The sequence below is a fragment of the Echinops telfairi genome, unplaced genomic scaffold (assembly GCF_000313985.2).
Source record: "Echinops telfairi isolate 266 unplaced genomic scaffold, ASM31398v2 ScPeMD7_4048;HRSCAF=4782, whole genome shotgun sequence".
In the NCBI taxonomy this organism is placed as follows: Eukaryota; Metazoa; Chordata; class Mammalia; order Afrosoricida; family Tenrecidae; genus Echinops; species Echinops telfairi.
This window is the reverse complement of record NW_022107947.1, coordinates 1,792,710-1,810,682: the sequence shown is the minus strand read 5'-3', so window position 1 is coordinate 1,810,682 and position 17,973 is coordinate 1,792,710. Positions and strand designations below refer to the sequence as shown.

The window sequence follows — 17,973 nt, the reverse complement described above, 5'->3', positions numbered from 1 at the left end:
CCCAAAGTCTATTTTTGGTATTCCGTGGGGACTTCATTGCTCTGTTCCCCTTGCTGTTCTGTTGCACACCCTTAGTGTTTTGCCTGAGTGTGGTGGGGTCAGAACAGGCACAATTCCCCCGCTGCTTTCAGTGTTGCCCCCTGTAGGGCCATGGGTCAGCGAGGGACATCGTGTCTCATAGTGGGGCCAGCCATATGGTCCTCTCAGTGCATTAGCTGCTCTGAGCAGGAATATCGTCCTCGGGCTGGTGGGTCAGGATGTGCTCCACTCCCTGTTCCTCCCCTTTCATTTGCTCCTGTGTGCTCTGATCAGACATGCCCCTCTCCCTGAGCTATAGCTTCAGTGCTGTCCTCTGAAGTGAATTCTTATGCTGGGATGGGGGGCTGCCCATGTAGTTGGGATTGGGGCCGATCCCTCAAAGAGCTATATTCTTAACTCATGACAAGTGAAAAGAATCTTAATGTCTAGTTAAAGGAAAATGATGCAGTAAATTGTGATTTTTGCATTACACATGGCTCAGTTTTAAAGATTGGGTAGACACGTGGGAAAATGTTAATGTTACCTTTGTACCATTTGGTGCTCTTTTATATAACCACGGTAACATGTATATAAAAATTCTTGAAAGATATACATATAAAGATAACATCTAGTGTATGAAAAGGTGATCGAATTAGTAATAGTGGCATTTTTCAACTGCTTATAGATGTAATAAAATATCTAGGTAAAAAAGAATTGATTGTGCCTCCCCATTTTTGCTGCCTTAACAGTAACTTTTTGTGGTTTATTCTGCAGAAGTAAATACTCTAGTCATTGGTGTTCAAGACCAGATATGTTATACTTAGATTATTTGAGCAGCTGAGAGTATTATGAAGGAAAGTCAATAGTTATTTCAGAGAATATTTATAAAAATGCCCATTGAGGATATTCATTGCTTTTTTCATATTTTTAATTTTGATAGGTTTGCAGAATGGCTTCTGACTACTCAAGAACATGTGCTAGCCCAGATAACATTCAGACTGGAGATGCACCCATTGTCTCGGAGACCTGTGAGGTCTATGTTTGGGGGAGCAACAGCAGCCATCAGTTGGTAGAAGGCACCCAGGAAAAAATATTACAACCTAAACTGGCTCCTAGTTTCTCTGATGCTCAGACTGTGAGTTCTCTATATATTTTATGAATGACACATATGTACTTATGCATGTTTACTTTAAATAATGTTTAAGACTTTTTAAACAATTGAAAAGTCTTCATCGAAGGTTTCTTATCTACAATGTGTATATACCATACTGCAACACTATTTTCATTTTAATAGAAAAATATATTTTCAGTTACCCATAACTCATAGCTCTTCTAAGTTTCAAGAAATGAAAACTAGAATTTTCTCTTTGCTAAACTGGCATTTAAATTAAAAAAATTTTTTTCTATATTTTAGCCATGATAGACCTTTATGCCTATTTTATTACTGTTTTCATTAATTTTTTTCCATATGGGTTCAGAATAATTTTCTGTAATGAACCTTAAAGAATGTATGTATTGTGAAATTTTTTCTTACCCTTCGTAAATAATAAGAGAAAGCCAAAGCTTTTAATTTTGTCATTTCATTGCGCTATTACCTGTAGATAACCTTAAAAGATAAGATATAAATGAATTTGAGCTTCATAATAAAGTCAACAAGGAAAAGCTAGTTTTCGAAATTTTCCATTTATTCATAATTCTTATGGAGGGTCATGCTGTGTCCTGCTTTAAAAGACTTTCTTTGAGCTCCCCTTGATGAAACTAGCCTAAAGTATTATACTTTGACTCTCACAGAAACATTTTATGATTATGATTCTGTTTGTTTGCTTATAGATTGAAGCTGGACAGTATTGCACTTTTGTAATTTCTACGGATGGCTCTGTCAGAGCTTGTGGTAAAGGCAGCTATGGGAGACTGGGCCTTGGAGATTCCAATAATCAATCTACTTTAAAAAAATTAACCTTTGAACCTCATAGGTCCATCAAAAAGGTTTCCTCTTCTAAAGGATCTGATGGTCACACTCTAGCTTTTACAGCAGAAGGAGAAGTCTTCAGTTGGGGAGATGGTGATTATGGGAAACTAGGACATGGAAATAGTTCAACACAGAAATATCCCAAACTTATTCAGGGCCCTCTGCAGGGAAAGGTATGTGCTTTCTCTTTTGAATTTAAGATAATTAGATGCACTGCTATAATTGACACTGCCATTTAGATTTTGATAGGTTCTTTCTGAAGTCCCTCCCTCCCCCACACTCATATAGTTTGGCATCCTTACAGTTTATGAAACACTTTCTTAGATCACTAGAAAATTCATGAGTTAAATTTAATCCTATAACAACTTTGTGATATAGTTATTACTTCCCAGTTAAGGAAACTGACAGTCATTCATTCAATTAATGTTTATCCTGCATCATACAATTGTCAAGCATTTTTCAGGCATTAGACAAATAGCAGTGAACACGACAAACTTTTATTCTCATGGGGTTTTAATCTGTGGGGTAGAGATAATAAACACACACAAAATAATTTCTCATGGTTATATTGAAAATTTAAGAGGTAAGCATGTTGTGACATTAGATCATGAAGCTGGAGGATCCTGGAGGAGCTGGCATTTTTACAGAGACCTGAGTGAAGAGATATTTAGAATGGGCAGGTAACTGCCCAAAGTCACACACCAAGCGTTGGTACCACCAAGAACTACATTTAGTTCTCATGTTTTATTTCTCTCTTACCTCTTTTGAAAGAGGTAAAAATAATTTCCTAATTATAAATGGCTTCTTACATTTTAAGATTGTATTATATATATCTTGTGAAGTTTAAAATTTAACTTTATTCCAGAACTACAGTATGGTACTCTCCTTTTATGAGAGATTGTCTGTTAGGATGGGCTATCAAATTAATTTTACATTATTATAACTTTCAATATTTTAACTTTAAATATCAACCCCAAAGCAGTGTTCCTAGAGATAGTTTACTTTGAAAACACCAGAGGATACTTTGATAAGATTCTGAATGTGGAGATTTAAAGAAGTTTTAGATAAATACTATTTGAAATTGTATTTTCTAGATCTTTCTTGAACAATTTTCTTTCTTGATTTTAACACTTTGTAATTTTCTATTTTTATGTTACATTTTATAATGAAAATACAGTTTGTTAAACATAGCATAGTATACATATGGAAGTAAACTACAAAATTTTAAATGAAAAATCTCATACTAAAATGACCATGTTCTTAACAGAGTACCTAGCACATATTATGTGCTCAGCATTTTTAGTTGAAAATAAAAGTTGAATTTCTTAAAATAAATTCTTGTTTTTTAGAGATTAAATAGAGGCAGAGCCATTAGTGTAGACACTTTTACTATTTATCTTTTCTCAGTAGCCATTGATGTTGGTCAGTGTTAAAAAGCGTTAATGAACCTCATATTTTGCTATATCCCCGTGTTCTCTGTGATTCTATTTATCAAAGAAAGATATTGTCAGTTGTTTATTTAATATAAGCTTATATTCTGCTTAGGTCTTTCTGTATTATTAATAGTCAAAGTCTCTTTTTAGTCTCATTCCTATTGTATAGTGATTTTTAATGAGCCAGAATTGGAGGTTTTATATTAATATTTTTAAAATTGACCTTGTTCCAAGGATGCTTATTTCTTTCCAACTCTTTGAGTAAAGAGTTGATTGATAAAGTTAGGGCCCCTGTTAACCATTGCAGTGACTTTATGTACATTAAGAGAAGTGTCTTCTCCAGGTAGATACACTCCTTTGCCAGAATCCGTGACTTGGCAAGCTGAACACCATATGTATTTCAGTCCTTCCTTTCTTGGGAAGGTACACTTGTCCCACATATAGCCTCCACAACCATACTTGGCAGTTCCTGGATGAATTGTAGATATCAGTACCTCTAAGTGTCTGTGATTAGGATCAAATATGGACTAAATATTGTAGCTTTAGCTTCTTTGTGCTAATCACATTCATTTTGTGTGCAATGTAGGTAGTTGTTTGTGTATCAGCTGGTTATCGACATAGTGCTGCTGTCACAGAAGATGGTGAATTATACACGTGGGGTGAAGGAGACTTTGGAAGATTAGGTAAGATTTTTTTTTTAATTGGAGTTATACTCACAGAAAAATAGAAATGATCAGTTACTGAGAAGCATTGATAGATTTACTAGCCAATGACTGTCATTAAGAGGAAGATAATCTTATTAAATACTCTAGATTTTGGTGCTAATATTTGAGTTAAGTCCATCATATGTTTGTTGAGTGCCTTTTGTGAGCAGGAGATATGTAGGGCTTGGGGAATAGGAAAGATACCACCTGAAGTTATAATCTAATCATTAGATTATAATCTATCAGCATAAGATAAGTGCTGTAAGAAGACCACAGAAAATAGTTCTAATCGTTCATTGAATGAATTGGGTGTCTGTCTAGGAAGGGCTTGGGAAGAATGGTTGTGAAGATGCTGGAGATGATTCTGTTTTTCATACTTAATTGTACTTTTAAAACACATGCACAATCATAGAACCTCAGTCTTTTTAACTTGTATGTTTATTCTACCTGTCAAGGAGAAAAAAGTAGAGAAAAAGAGTTAATTCAGCATTGTTTCTTTATGTTGTTTGTGTTTTATCCAAGGTCATGGTGACAGTAATAGCCGTAATATTCCAACATTAGTAAAAGACATTAGCAATGTGGGCGAGGTTTCCTGTGGCAGTTCACATACTATAGCTCTATCGAAAGATGGGAGAACCGTGTGGTCTTTTGGAGGAGGAGACAATGGTATGTAAAAATTACTTAGTGCACTTATTGGGAGCTCTTTTCTTTTTTATACATGCTTATCATCAAAACACTCATACAAATGAGCAGAAAATAATAAACTGTTTATGTTGTCATAACCATTGTTAGCCTTTTGATAGACTTCTAAACATATATATTTATACAAATAAAAATACATACTTATACAAATATGTATACAGATATCTTTTTAAAAACCACAGGGGACCAGTATGTATTCATTGGTATTATTTTATAACATGCTGGCTTTTTTCTATTAGTATTTTATGGTTATCTTTCTATGGCAAACATGATTCTACTCTTTCTTTTAAATAACTGTTAAGTTTTTGTTCTTGTGATTATGACCCAATTTATAAACTTTGTTTCTAAATATTGAATATCTAGATAGCCTTGAATTGTTTCAATATTGAAAGCAACAGCTCAATGAGTAGTCTTATGGCTAAATCTTGGGCCACTTTACTCACTCCCGATCCCATCAGTATGAGAGTGCACCTATCCCTATAGAATTAATGACTTCTTTTTCAGTAATTTCAAAAGTAAAAATGGCATTTAATTTGTATTTCCTTGATTCCCTGTGAGGATGAATTTATATGTTGTCGACCATTTGCTTTTCTTCTTTAGTGATTTGCCAAGTTTTCTATCTAGTGAACTACTGAGTATTTTAAAAAGTTAAAAAAATAATATGCATATACATTCTTGTTATGACCTTTCTATTATATCAATGAATTTGACGTTAGAAATAATAATCATTAAAGCAAAGAAACATGTAGAAAAATAATTTTCCTTATCTCCTTTCAAGTGATTTTAATTATTGGAAATTAAGATACAGAGGATGTTCGTTGTTGCTTTTCCTGTAACAGAAATGCTCACTTATTAACATTCTCTAATCAGAAATTTATAACTTTCCACATCTATCAGGTAGGCATAGAAAGATTTTAACTTGATCAACTTCAGTACTTAGAAAAGCACTAGACTTTTAAAAAAATGATTTTTTTTTCATTTGAATGTGTTTGTTTTTATAGGGAAACTTGGCCATGGTGATACCAACAGAGTGTATAAACCTAAAGTTATCGAAGCTTTACAAGGAATGTTCATTCGCAAAGTTTGTGCCGGGAGCCAGTCTTCACTTGCTTTGACATCAACAGGGCAGGTAAGGACTAGCAGTGAGCATACAAGGTGTAGAAAGAGTATTTAAGAGGACTAGTTAACTAAAAAGTAATCGTTGTATTGGAATTTATAGTTAAATTATTTTCTTAGCTGACCTACAAAATAAAAGATTTACTAATGTTTAAAGAGAGAGAGAGAACTAAGCTTTCTGTGCTGGCCTGTGTGACTGCCATGATAAACCGTCCTTCAGTCTCCTGGTCTTTAAAATGGTTTCATAAACCCCTTTCCCACTCACCACCCTTTACACACCATTTTCCTAAAAATCATGGCTAGTGGGGAAAGCAAAAATAGATATTGCCAGAACCAGTGATTTGGACTGTCAGGAGGCATTTAAGAGAGTAAAGAGAACACACCACTTCCATATGGAATAAAACAGAGGAATTGGGTTTTGGGCAGTCAGAATTTATAATCCCTTTAATAGATTTTGAATGGTCACATGAGTATTTTGATACTTCCTCCCCATTTGTTTGGTGCTGTCTTGTAGCTAGTAATTAGAAAAATGATTTTAAAACCTTTAAAGGACATTGGCAATAGGCTGATGATGGGGAGGGATATAACCCAATGTAATGATGGGCTGACAGTAACTTCCCCCTTGCATGAATCAGTGATGACAGAGAAACCCAAGCTAGCCACCCATTCTTTCACTCTTCATGGGGTCCCATTATGTGCTCTGGTGGGTGAGATGTTAGGCTACTAACTCCACGAGCAGCATTTCAAACCCACCATTCATGCTGAGGGAGAAAAGTTTGATTAGATGAAGATGTATTCTTGGAAACTTTTTATAGGGTCACAGTGATTCAAAACTGACTTGATCGCACTGGATTTGGTATTGTGTTTCAGGCACAATCTTGTTTGTATACTAATGTTTTCTGACTTAATTCCCCAAAGCTGAAATTAGCATGTAATTTTTTTGGTTGTTGTTGAAAGATTACAATTTTTTATGTCCTGTAAAGAATTTAACTCAAACTATTCCTTACCTTTTGTTATGTTAATTACATGCTTGCTACAACTGGTTGCTGCCTTAAAACCTAAAATTTCTCATTTACATTTTGGATTTTATGGAGATAACCCATACATTGAAGTCAGAAAATGCTTATTTATTAGCTCTTTGTCTGCAGACACACCAGCTGTTCCTTGAACCTTACATACTTCCTTCATATGAAGAGGGGTAATGATTTCTACTTTGCCTACAAATGGCCATATAAGATAATTTTTTGATTTTAATTTTTTAAAAAATGGTCAAATATTCTTTTGCTTGTTAGTTGTTAATAATAATTGTTAAGTGAATGCTGAGAAAACCAACAAAAGTCACATATTAAACACTGGCAGTGAGTTGAACAACACTTCCTCAAATAGATAGTAGGGCAAGGTCTGTGTCAGTCGGGGCCCATGTCTTTGGGACATTGAAAAAAGCACAAAATAGATGGGCGGGAGCTTCCCACGTGACCCCAGCGCTCCCATCGCCTCTCCTTCACTGCGGAGCCGCCTGTGGTGGGAGTCCGGCTAGGCTGCGGGGGGGCTGTGGAGGGAGCATGTGGCTGTGACAGCTGCGGGGGAGCCTGACCGAAGGAAGCAGGAATAGTGAGGCATGGCAAAGGCAAAACAGAAATATGTGGGAGCAATTTCTGCAACAGGCGGGGCGTCCCCCAGTCTCTCACCAATCGGGAGGCGCAAAGCACTGGAGTCTGAGGAGGCCTGGGTGAGCTACAGTTTTCAGGGACACCCCCGCCACGCCCCTCCATGATGAGGCCCCGCCCCCTCGTGATGGAGGCTCCGCCCACCGCAGACCCCTCCCTGTACACCTGGTGGCCTCGCTTGTCCCTGAGATTTTATTTAACTTTACTGTTTTACACGTGACTTGATAGGTATACCAAGCCCCAGCATCATGGCCAGGAGTTACCGCGTTCTCACACTTCGCTCACTAGCTCTGGGAAATGAGTTTCCCAAGGGAAAAAGCTCCACTATGAAAAGGCACAACTCGGACAGATAGGTTGGGGGGAAAAAAGCACAAAATAAATCCCTGTGACAATCTATAAAATGATCAAAACAGTAATTCTCATTTTAACACAAAAAAAGTTATTTAGAATTATACCATTCTCTTGTTTGCTTGATTGATAGGTTATACTTTTTTCTACACAATTTCAGTCATCACGAAACGGTCTCAGGAAATTGTGTGCTGTATTTCCGTTTGTATTTCAGGTCTATGCGTGGGGTTGTGGAGCGTGTCTGGGTTGTGGTTCTTCAGAAGCTACTGCCTTGAGACCCAAGCTTATTGAAGACCTGGCTGCCACCAGAATCGTTGATATTTCTATTGGAGACAGTCATTGTTTAGCCCTTTCTCATGGTAAACGTCCTTTTTGATTTTAAGGAAATAATATTAGCCATGAGTTCCCAAAATGTATTCCATTTAAATTTGCCTTTGCTTTGGCACTTTGGGTTTTGTTGTAGATAATGAAGTTTATGCCTGGGGCAATAACTCTATGGGACAATGTGGCCAAGGAAATTCCACCGGCCCTATAACTAAACCAAAGAAAGTGAGTGGCTTAGATGGCATAGCAATTCAGCAGATCTCAGCTGGAACATCACATAGCCTGGCATGGACTGCGCTTCCTAGGGACAGGTGAGAGTGGCCACTTGAAAATTTTTTCAAGTTTTAATTACAACAAATATCTATAGAAACAAATAACGAATGTGATTAATCTGTTGAATTGTATGGTCTACCTTGTATGGTATATATCAATAAAACTGTTGGAAAAAACAAAACAAATAACCATACTTTGTTCATGAGCATTTCTAGTATTGATTTCTTTTCAGTATTATAGAAATGACATCTAGATTTCCTTTTATTTGAATGTTGAAAATTAAAGATGTTTCTTAAGGCAGGAAATTATACTCTATATTTAAACACATTTAAAAAATTTAACTTCCTTGTAAACTTTTTTAATTTAAGACACAGAAAAAGGAAGATGTCTGCGTATCAAAGGAAAGAATGAATTGAAATAATCAAAATCAGAGCTCACTTTTATTTTTTTTTAAGTACTTGATTATCTCAGTGCCCTTTATCTGGTTGGTTTTATTGGAAAACAAAACAATATAGTGACCATAATTATAACCTAAAGTGGTTGCTTTGTGTGTGGAAATCTGTTTCTTAAAGGAAAAGAGGCAACTGGATCTTTTTTTTTTTTAAAGATCATTTCATTTGCCTTCAGGTAAGTGAATATCCAAATTTTCTGAAACAGGTTCTTGAAGAACTGTGCGGATGGTGAATTCTTGGCTTCTTTCAGTAGCCAAAGTAAAAGATTTCATCTCCTTCATAATCAAGGAGGTCTTTGTGTATCCTGTTGAAATCTAATAATGTCATCTTGTGTGAAATTTTCATTTTAGGACTATTTCATGATTTTCTTATTCTTTCTTCTAGACAAGTTGTTGCATGGCACCGACCTTATTGTGTAGACCTTGAAGAGAGTACCTTTTCACACCTGCGTTCCTTTCTTGAGAGATACTGTGATAAAATAAACAGTGAAATCCCTCCACTCCCTTTTCCTTCATCAAGGTACGTGTTACACGTGTGGGTGCATGTGTGTATATTAGCTACTTGTTTTGTACTTACTGCTACTTTTAGTCGTTACTATTTACCACCGCCCCCACCCCCAGTGGAACAATACTCCTCTACATTCTAAAAAAACGAGCTCAACTTAGTTACTGATAATAACCTTTAGAGAAAGTTATACTCAATGTTACAAATCAGGCTTTAAACGTTATTCTTGGTCAGGACTCAACAAAATTTCTAAAGAGAAAAATGGTTATTCAAACTGAGTAACACTTGCTCTTTTATATTAGAAAAACTCACAGCCTTTTATTTGGTTTCAGGGAACACCACAATTTCCTCAAGCTGTGCCTGAAGCTGCTTTCAAATCACCTTGCTCTTGCGCTTGCAGGAGGGGTAGCTACCAGCATTCTTGGGAGGCAGGCAGGTCCACTTAGAAATTTGCTCTTCAGACTGATGGACTCAACTGTCCCAGATGAAATCCAGGAGGTAAGACTATAGCAGTTGCGAGTCTGTAACTCAAACTACTTCTTTCCTTGAGGTATTATAACTCGTATATTCAACTATGCATTGCACACCTTCAGTCCAATGCTCTTTACTTCTATTTTCTTGGTGGAATATCTTTTTTGGAGTTAACATATCCTTCAAAAGAAAGTTCATTTGATACCTCTACGAAACCTTTCTTTACCTGTCTTTCCATCACATTAGCCATGGTCTCATGGCTTCGCACTTTATTGTAGTTGACAGTATGTAAGCATGTCTGTCTTTTCCACCAGATGGTGGATTTGAAGGCAAGGACTCAGTGTTACGTGCATCTGTAACTGTTGCACATGCACACAGTTGATAGAATAGTGGTTTGCACCATCTACTAGCCATGCAAATTTAGGGGAGAAAAGTTGACTTCACAGAGGAATAAGAGGCCAGGGATAGAAGCCTGATTATTTCATGTTATTTAACACATTTATAATATAACATCAATACAACTTTAATGTTAAAAGGATTCGTTTATAATAGTTATAATAATAATTAACATATTTATTACAATATTAAATTTGAGGAAATTTAGGGGAAAACTTATTTTTTGCAATATAAAGCAAAACAAAAAAACTCGCACAATCCTAAATAACCATTGGTTAAAGAAGAAGTCATGAAGGGAATTTAAAAATACTTTTAGAAGAATGAAGCTAGAAACACAGCATATCAAAATTAATGGACTGTAGCAGAAGCAGTGCTAGAGAAAAATTTACAGCAATTGGAAGGAGCCTGATGGGTAAGCATTTGACTGTTTGCTAAAAGGTCAGACCTTCACACCCACCATCTGCTCTGCAGGAGAGAGATGAAGCTGTCTGCTCCTGGACAGATTTACAACCTCAGAAACCCTATTTAGTGTTTCTGTGAGTCAGAATCCACTTGATAGCAATGCTTAATGCCTATGTTAAAAAATAGGAATCATCTTAAATCATTAAGATCTCAACTTAGGAAATTAGAAAGAGAAGGTGCATCTAAACTCAAAGCAAGCATCAGAAAAGAGAATAAATATTAGAGTGAAACAAATGAATTGGAGAATAGAAAAACAATTGAGAAAAACCACTAAAACATAAGTTATTTTAAAATCAAAGTGACATAGTCTGACCAAAATTACTAAAATCAATATTAAAAGGGAGACATTATTATTGCCACACAGAAATTTCTAGATGAAAATATACCTGTCTTAGTATTTTTCTTAAGGACTTCCAAAGAAGAACTTGCATGCTTTCTTTTTTCTTCTCACATGCCCCTTTATTCAGGATGTGAATTTATGTTTGTGTGTTTTTATTACCAAGAAAGAACCAGGCTCGTACATTTACTCTTCTTTTTTGATTTTAGGTAGTAATTGAAACTCTGTCAGTGGGAGCAACCATGTTATTACCTCCATTACGAGAACGGATGGAATTACTTCATTCTCTTTTACCTCAAGGACCTGACAGATGGGAAAGCTTATCTAAAGGACAGGTATGCCTTTGAGTGGCATCTAAGCAAACAGTAATCCCACTCCCTCTCTCACAAGTAAATAAAGCTAATCAACTCATCACGTAATACTTGATGGATCTGTTAAATCCTACTTATTTAATGTTACATGCTGAGAGAGTTCTTAGATTTCTGAAAACTCTGGGTAAAGCAAGGGATGATTTATTAAAAGATTTTCAGCTAATATTAAAATTATAAAATTTCTAATAATCCTTTCAGTATCAAACCAGAGACCCTTTGACTTATTTGTAGTATGCTGGGTTGAAGTCAAGATGTGCCCTGCTATTTGTTTGATGCCCAGAACTTTGTCTGAAATTGCTTATACAAAAAGGTTTTTACTTTTAAAACGGTTTATGTAAAAGTATTTGATTATATTTCCATTTTTAATATCTTATATATATATATATCTATTGCTCAACTCAGTAGAAAAAATGAGTAGTTAATATAAGTTTAGATTTTTTCCTAGGATTCTCCCATTTCTTTTGTCTATTCATTTTAGGCTGATTATTTACCTACTCCTATTTCATCAATGGAAATATTTTTTCTTTAGAGAATGCAACTGGATATCATTCTGACAAGTTTGCAAGATCACACCCACGTAGCCTCCTTACTTGGCTATAGCTCACCCGCTGATGCTGCTGACCTCTCATCTGTGTGTACTAGCTATGGAAACCTGGCAGATCAGCCGTATGGCACTCAGAGCTGCTATCCAGATACCCATCTGGCTGAAATTTTGATGAAGACTCTCTTAAGAAATTTAGGATTTTATACAGTAAGTTGTTTTTCATTATAGTAAAACAAAAAAAAAGTAAAGCACTTTTTATAGAAGGAGTGGGAATGTTTGCAAGTCTCTAGGTATTTCACATTTAAGTACTCAAAGAGACAAATGAAGCCCTGTCTCGCACTGCACTGCACTGCTCCCACCCCACCCCACCCAAAAAATGGGAAGGGGGACTTAGAAAATCTTCTGGAAGATTGTGTGGGCCAAAAAACATTTATTTCAGAATTCCAAAGAGATTTATTTCAGAAATTTACTTAATTTTTTTGGTATTAATGTAGTTGTGTTATAATAATTAAGCAACTGCTTGATAGATCTTACCACTTAGTAGGAAATGACACTAAGATCATAGCAAAGATTTTAAAATTGACAATGGGCGGAGGACAATGGCTTCTTAGGTCAGAATCTTGTGTTTGTTTTTCCTCTTTAAACACTTCAGATACAGTCTTCCTTTATGCGTTATAGGATCAAGCGTTTGGAGAGCTAGAAAAGAATAGTGATAAATTTCTACTTGGAGCGTCGTCATCAGAGAACAGTCAGCCCGCGCACCTGCACGAACTGCTGTGTTCTCTTCAAAAACAGCTGTTGGCTTTTTGCCACATCAATAACATTAGTGAGGTATTGGATTCTTTGCGGCTTATGGTGGTTTATCGGTTCTTAAATATTTGGGGATGTTTATCAGGGTCCAGGTATTTGGGGATACCATTATATCCGTATACTTTGAATCTTTCAAAATAGTAATTTAGGCAACTTTTCTCCCTCCTCAGAACTCAAGCAGTGTGGCATTGCTTCATAAGCACCTTCAGCTCCTGTTGCCTCATGCCACAGATATTTATTTACGCTCTTCAAATTTGCTCAGAGAAAGTCCTTGGAATGGCAGCGTTGGAGGAAAATTAAGAGGTGTGTGGTATTGGATTTAATCAGTGATTGGAAAGCAAAAACCTGTAGCCTTTCCAAAGCCTGAAGAGGCCATGAAGTCTGAGTGGAATAAGAATGATCTTCGTGAGTCTCCATTCCAATGAAGATCCCTTCAGTCTTGGTTTGGCGTTAGTGGTAATGATGATGGCTCTGATAAATATTAAAAGATTCCAATTGGCATGAAAAGAGGCCTAATTTAAAGACATATCAAAGAATATAAAAGATCGGTGTTTAGATGGCATAAAGCGATATTCTCTATGCTGTTAATTTACATATCTTCAGCGTTTGCTGTGGCTTTTCTTCTCAAGTGCCTCTTCTCTCGATGTCTGCTTAGCTGTGATGTTGATATTCTACTGACAGGCCTCTGTTTTTGAGAATCAGGGATCATTATTTTATTTCTTAATGACTCTTTTGCATATATATAGAAGCAGGAGAGCTGGGGTGAGGGGGCTGCCTCCCGCCCCCCACTCCCCCCCACCCCCCCACTTTCCCCAATATAGAAGCTTTGTGGTGCCACCCTGTGGGTGTTGATGGCTGGCATAGAGGTTAAAAAAACATTCAGCCAGGTTACCTGATGACATTTCGGCACTATGGAGACGAGTCCAGTTGAAATCTTTCTGGGAATTAAAATACTTGGGTAAGTCCCTCTTTGGACATGTCCTTTAGTATTGAGCATTCTCTGGACTTTGCCTTCAACTCTATTATTCTCCCTAGCTGATCTCCCTAGTTTCTTTAAGCATGCATATGCCCAGTGCTTCTCCAACATCTGCATAGTGCTGAGACCTCTGTTTCGTACCACTAGAGCCTTTCACTGAGTGTCCTTTTCTTGGTTATTTGCTGTGTATACTTTCCCCAAGGCAACTGAAATTTTAATTTGTCTATTCAGTATGTCTATCTGAAGTTCTCTGCTGAAGAAAGAAAAGACATCAAAAACCTAAAGCCGCTTCTTCTCTGGCTATTTTTCAGCAACTACAATTTAATGCATTCAAAGAGCTCATTTCTCGATGGTCCTCCCTACCACGAAATACTAAGAAAAGCAATAAAACTAACCAAATATCCTTCATCTGCAATTCCCCCAAACACCATTGATTCTGTTTCCTTAGCCCCTTTAGTACTTGTGCCCCTTCTTTATGCTACTGCTCTGTGTCACTTGTGTTTAGGTGTACATCATCTTTATAACCTGGCCCCTCATTTCTGTTTCAGTGTTCTCTAAGTCCCCTATCGGTATATCGAACAGCTTATAATTTCTCAAAGGACTTCTACAAACTCTTTCATGTCCTTAAATATTTTGCTGTTAACACATATGTGCACACTTGTGTCTAGAAAGTAAAAATAACTCTACCTGTTCTTTTTAAAGAACATGTTTCTGGTGAAAATTAACACAGCAAATAAGGCTTGCATTTCACAGTTTCTCTACATATAGTTCAGTGACATTTGTGACATTTTTTACAATGTGTCAAACATTTTATTTATTTATTTATTCTGTTTCCATTGCGCTCGCTTCTAGCCCTCATCCCGCAAATTTTGTTTTATGGTAATGTTGGCCATTTGATCTCATGTAGGCGATTTTTTTTTAAGAGCTCAATAGTCATAACATTTTTTATTTGTGATTCAATCTGATATGTAGCTGAAAGGTGTCCTCCAGGAATGGTTCAATTCCAAATTTAAATTTTAATTGTCTCAGGCTGACATTCTCTGGGATTCCTCTGCTACAAGTCCAGTACATCTGGATTTTTTTTTTTTCTTTAAGAATTTGCTCTTTGTTCCACATTTTTCTCCCACTCTTTTAGCGGTCAGCACAGTAGGTAGTGTAATAGCAGGGCACCGTCAAGTTCTGTGGTCTCAGGATAGATAGGATGTGGTCTTACTTGTTCTGTGGGTCTTCTTTAGGTCTTAGCTTAGACCTTGCTTTAGCATCCTGTTTTTGTGTGTGTGTGTGTGATTCAAATGAGTCTTATGAGAGTTAGAAGAAGTTTCAGGTTTACATAGGCACCACAGGGTCCCTCACCCCATACAACCTCCGTAGAAACTGCTCGGAAAATCCTGCTTTAGCATCTTACTGGAGCCTTGAACAGAAAACCTTGATCCCAAAGCTTGGTTTGCATCCATCGTGTTCTCCCATGTCACCCTGCATTCTGTCCTATCTGAAATGGATTCGAATCACCTGATGCTAATTGTCTGTGTACCTCACTGGGTGATAGCAGGTATTCTGAGGGTCTCAGTTAGGGTCTTGTCCTTTCACTATGTAACCTGTGCTAATACAGTATCTACCACAAAGTTGATGTTGGTTAAAAATATGAATAGTTTGAAACTATTGTGGTTTGGTAATGCTGTCAAGGTAATTTAAAATGATATTTTTGCTTTTCTTTTTTTAAAAAAAGGATTTGAAGCAAAATTGCCAATCTAAAGCCAATACAGATAATAAAAAGACAGATCTATTAAGGTGATCTTAGGGGGGAAAAATGTAAATTTTGGTTTTAAAATAAAGGTGCCCCCCACTCAAATATAATAAGTATAAGGCAAGACTTTTCTCTGCATGGTTCATGGCTAAATACCCTTCACTTTCACCTGTATCAGTGCCGAGTATATTGTAGTCATTTAGTAAATATTTATTGTGTAAATTTTAAAACGAGGATAAATTTGTGAATGAGAAACTCATAATGCATTTTAAGGAAGTTGAAATTGGTTGACATGGACAGCATGTATGCTTTTCCACAAATTGTCTCTTGGTAGCACTGTCAAAAAATAATTAAATCTAATACCATATGAGCTACTAGGAACAGTGTGCAACTGAGAGTTGTTGAATACGTTTGATTCTAGGCAAAAATGTTGTCTTGGGTTCGTTCTTTTTTAAATTTGCTTGAAACACTTAATTCGTGTTACATTTCTCATCTTTCCTAGATGTGATATATGTCTCTGCTGCAGGCAGTATGCTGTGCCAGATTGTTAACTCCCTGCTGTTGCTCCCAGTGTCAGTGGCTCGGCCTCTGTTGAGTTACCTCCTAGATCTGCTGCCACCTCTTGATTGCCTTAATAGACTCCTGCCAGCTGCTGCTCTTCTAGAGGACCAAGAGTTACAGTGGCCTCTTCATGGTAAGGAGAGTTAATGAAGGAGCAAATAATGCTTTTGAGAACAGTGAGCCCTCCTACGCTCGTCAGGTAAATCGTATCTGTCCCTGTGTGTTTTGTATGACCAAAAAGATATGGCTGCTATTTTCTAAGAGCTGACTGCCTAATGTGGACGACTGGGATGGAATAACTTAGGGAAATAGTTCAAATATATGTATATCAGAGGGTCATAAAAAAGGTCTTTGATGGTCATCAATTTGAATACTGTGTTTTATTGATTCTAAGACAACTGAAAAAAATAGTTGAAAATTGGGATGCATCTTAAAGTGTATAACAGGAAAGCTTTGCCGAATAGGTTAATTGGGAGAAGGGAGTTTTTTGTTTGTTTGTTTGTTTGTTTACTTAACCAAGCCCAAGCCCAAACCAATGGCTGTTGAGTTGAGTCTGACTTACGGAAACCCTATAGGACAGAGTAGAAATGCCCCCAGGCTGTAAATCCTTTACAGAGACAGACTGCCACATCTTTTTCTGGTGGAATGGCTGGGTGGGTTCATACTTCTGATCTTTTAGTGCTTAACCATTAAACCACTAGTGCTCATTTTTTCTTACAGGGACTCCAACCAATGCATTATGTAGTTGATTGATTTGATGCAAACATTTTGCTTTTCAAATCCAATTTTTACTTTTAAATCTTTGACAGTAAAATATTTGGGATTGGTTAATATATTGGGATCTTGATTTTTTAGTTTTTATTTATTAATGTTTTTATTTGGGGGCGGCATCTTGCTTTTATTATTAGTAGCTTTATAGGAAATCGCATTCTAATTATAGGCATAGCTCAAGAAGTCTTTTTTTAAAAAAAAAAATCCATTCTTGATTTATTATAAGTATTGGTATTCCTAGATAGTTGAATAAACTTAAAAATCGTGTGACTAGAAGAACATCCATGCATTTTTTCTTTGGAGTCACTCTCGGGCTATCAAAGAACTTTTATCACTGAAAAATCTTTTCAAGCAAGGGCACTTGATTTTTGAAAAGATGCTGGGATGGACATAAAAACATCTAGAATTTCATCTTGGATATACTAGTAACTTGTTGTATGATTGATTCTAAACAACTCACTATAACTTCTTGATTGGTCCTAAACAATTCACTTATAACTTCTTGGAGTCTTGATGGTTTTTTTTCCCCCCTGCTGGTTAGCAAGGGGGTTGGGCAAAATGACCTATAAGAACACGTCATGTCAAAATGAGTGCATAAGCAAATGTGGTAAAGAAAGCTAATGGTGAACAGAAATGTGGGTGAAGGGAGACAATGGACAGTATAAGACACAAAATAACAACAATATATAATTGATCAAGGATTCATGAGGGTGGGACGGTGGGGGAGGGAGGGGAAAAAAGAGGAGCTGATACCAAAGGTTCAAGTAGAAAGAAAATGTTTTGGATATATTGATGTCAACAAAAGTACATATGTACATTGAATGGTGGATTGTTGTAAGATTTATAAGAGCCCCCAATAAAATGATTAATAATAATAATAATTTAAAAAGAAAGCTAATGGTGCCTGGCTATCAAAAGATATAGCATCTGGGATCTTAAAGACTTGAAGATAAACAAGCGGCCATCTAGCTGAGAAGCAACAAAGCCCACATGGAAGAAGCACACCAGCCTGTGTGATCA

At 36.5% G+C, this 17,973-nt stretch overlaps 1 protein-coding gene across 1 annotated transcript in view; it reads left to right on the top strand.

Annotated features, from left to right (window-relative positions):
* HERC1 (HECT and RLD domain containing E3 ubiquitin protein ligase family member 1) overlaps nt 1-17,973 on the top strand; it is a 177,455-nt gene that overhangs the window by 36,850 nt on the left and 122,632 nt on the right. The window contains exons 4-17 of the mRNA XM_045294958.1: nt 959-1,153; nt 1,849-2,160; nt 4,007-4,103; nt 4,647-4,790; nt 5,828-5,955; nt 8,172-8,316; nt 8,421-8,592; nt 9,391-9,525; nt 9,843-10,008; nt 11,386-11,511; nt 12,077-12,298; nt 12,770-12,922; nt 13,072-13,204; nt 16,124-16,315. Of these exons, the coding sequence (XP_045150893.1) occupies nt 959-1,153; nt 1,849-2,160; nt 4,007-4,103; nt 4,647-4,790; nt 5,828-5,955; nt 8,172-8,316; nt 8,421-8,592; nt 9,391-9,525; nt 9,843-10,008; nt 11,386-11,511; nt 12,077-12,298; nt 12,770-12,922; nt 13,072-13,204; nt 16,124-16,315 (2,320 nt within the window). The remainder of the gene's footprint in view (nt 1-958; nt 1,154-1,848; nt 2,161-4,006; nt 4,104-4,646; nt 4,791-5,827; nt 5,956-8,171; nt 8,317-8,420; nt 8,593-9,390; nt 9,526-9,842; nt 10,009-11,385; nt 11,512-12,076; nt 12,299-12,769; nt 12,923-13,071; nt 13,205-16,123; nt 16,316-17,973) is intronic.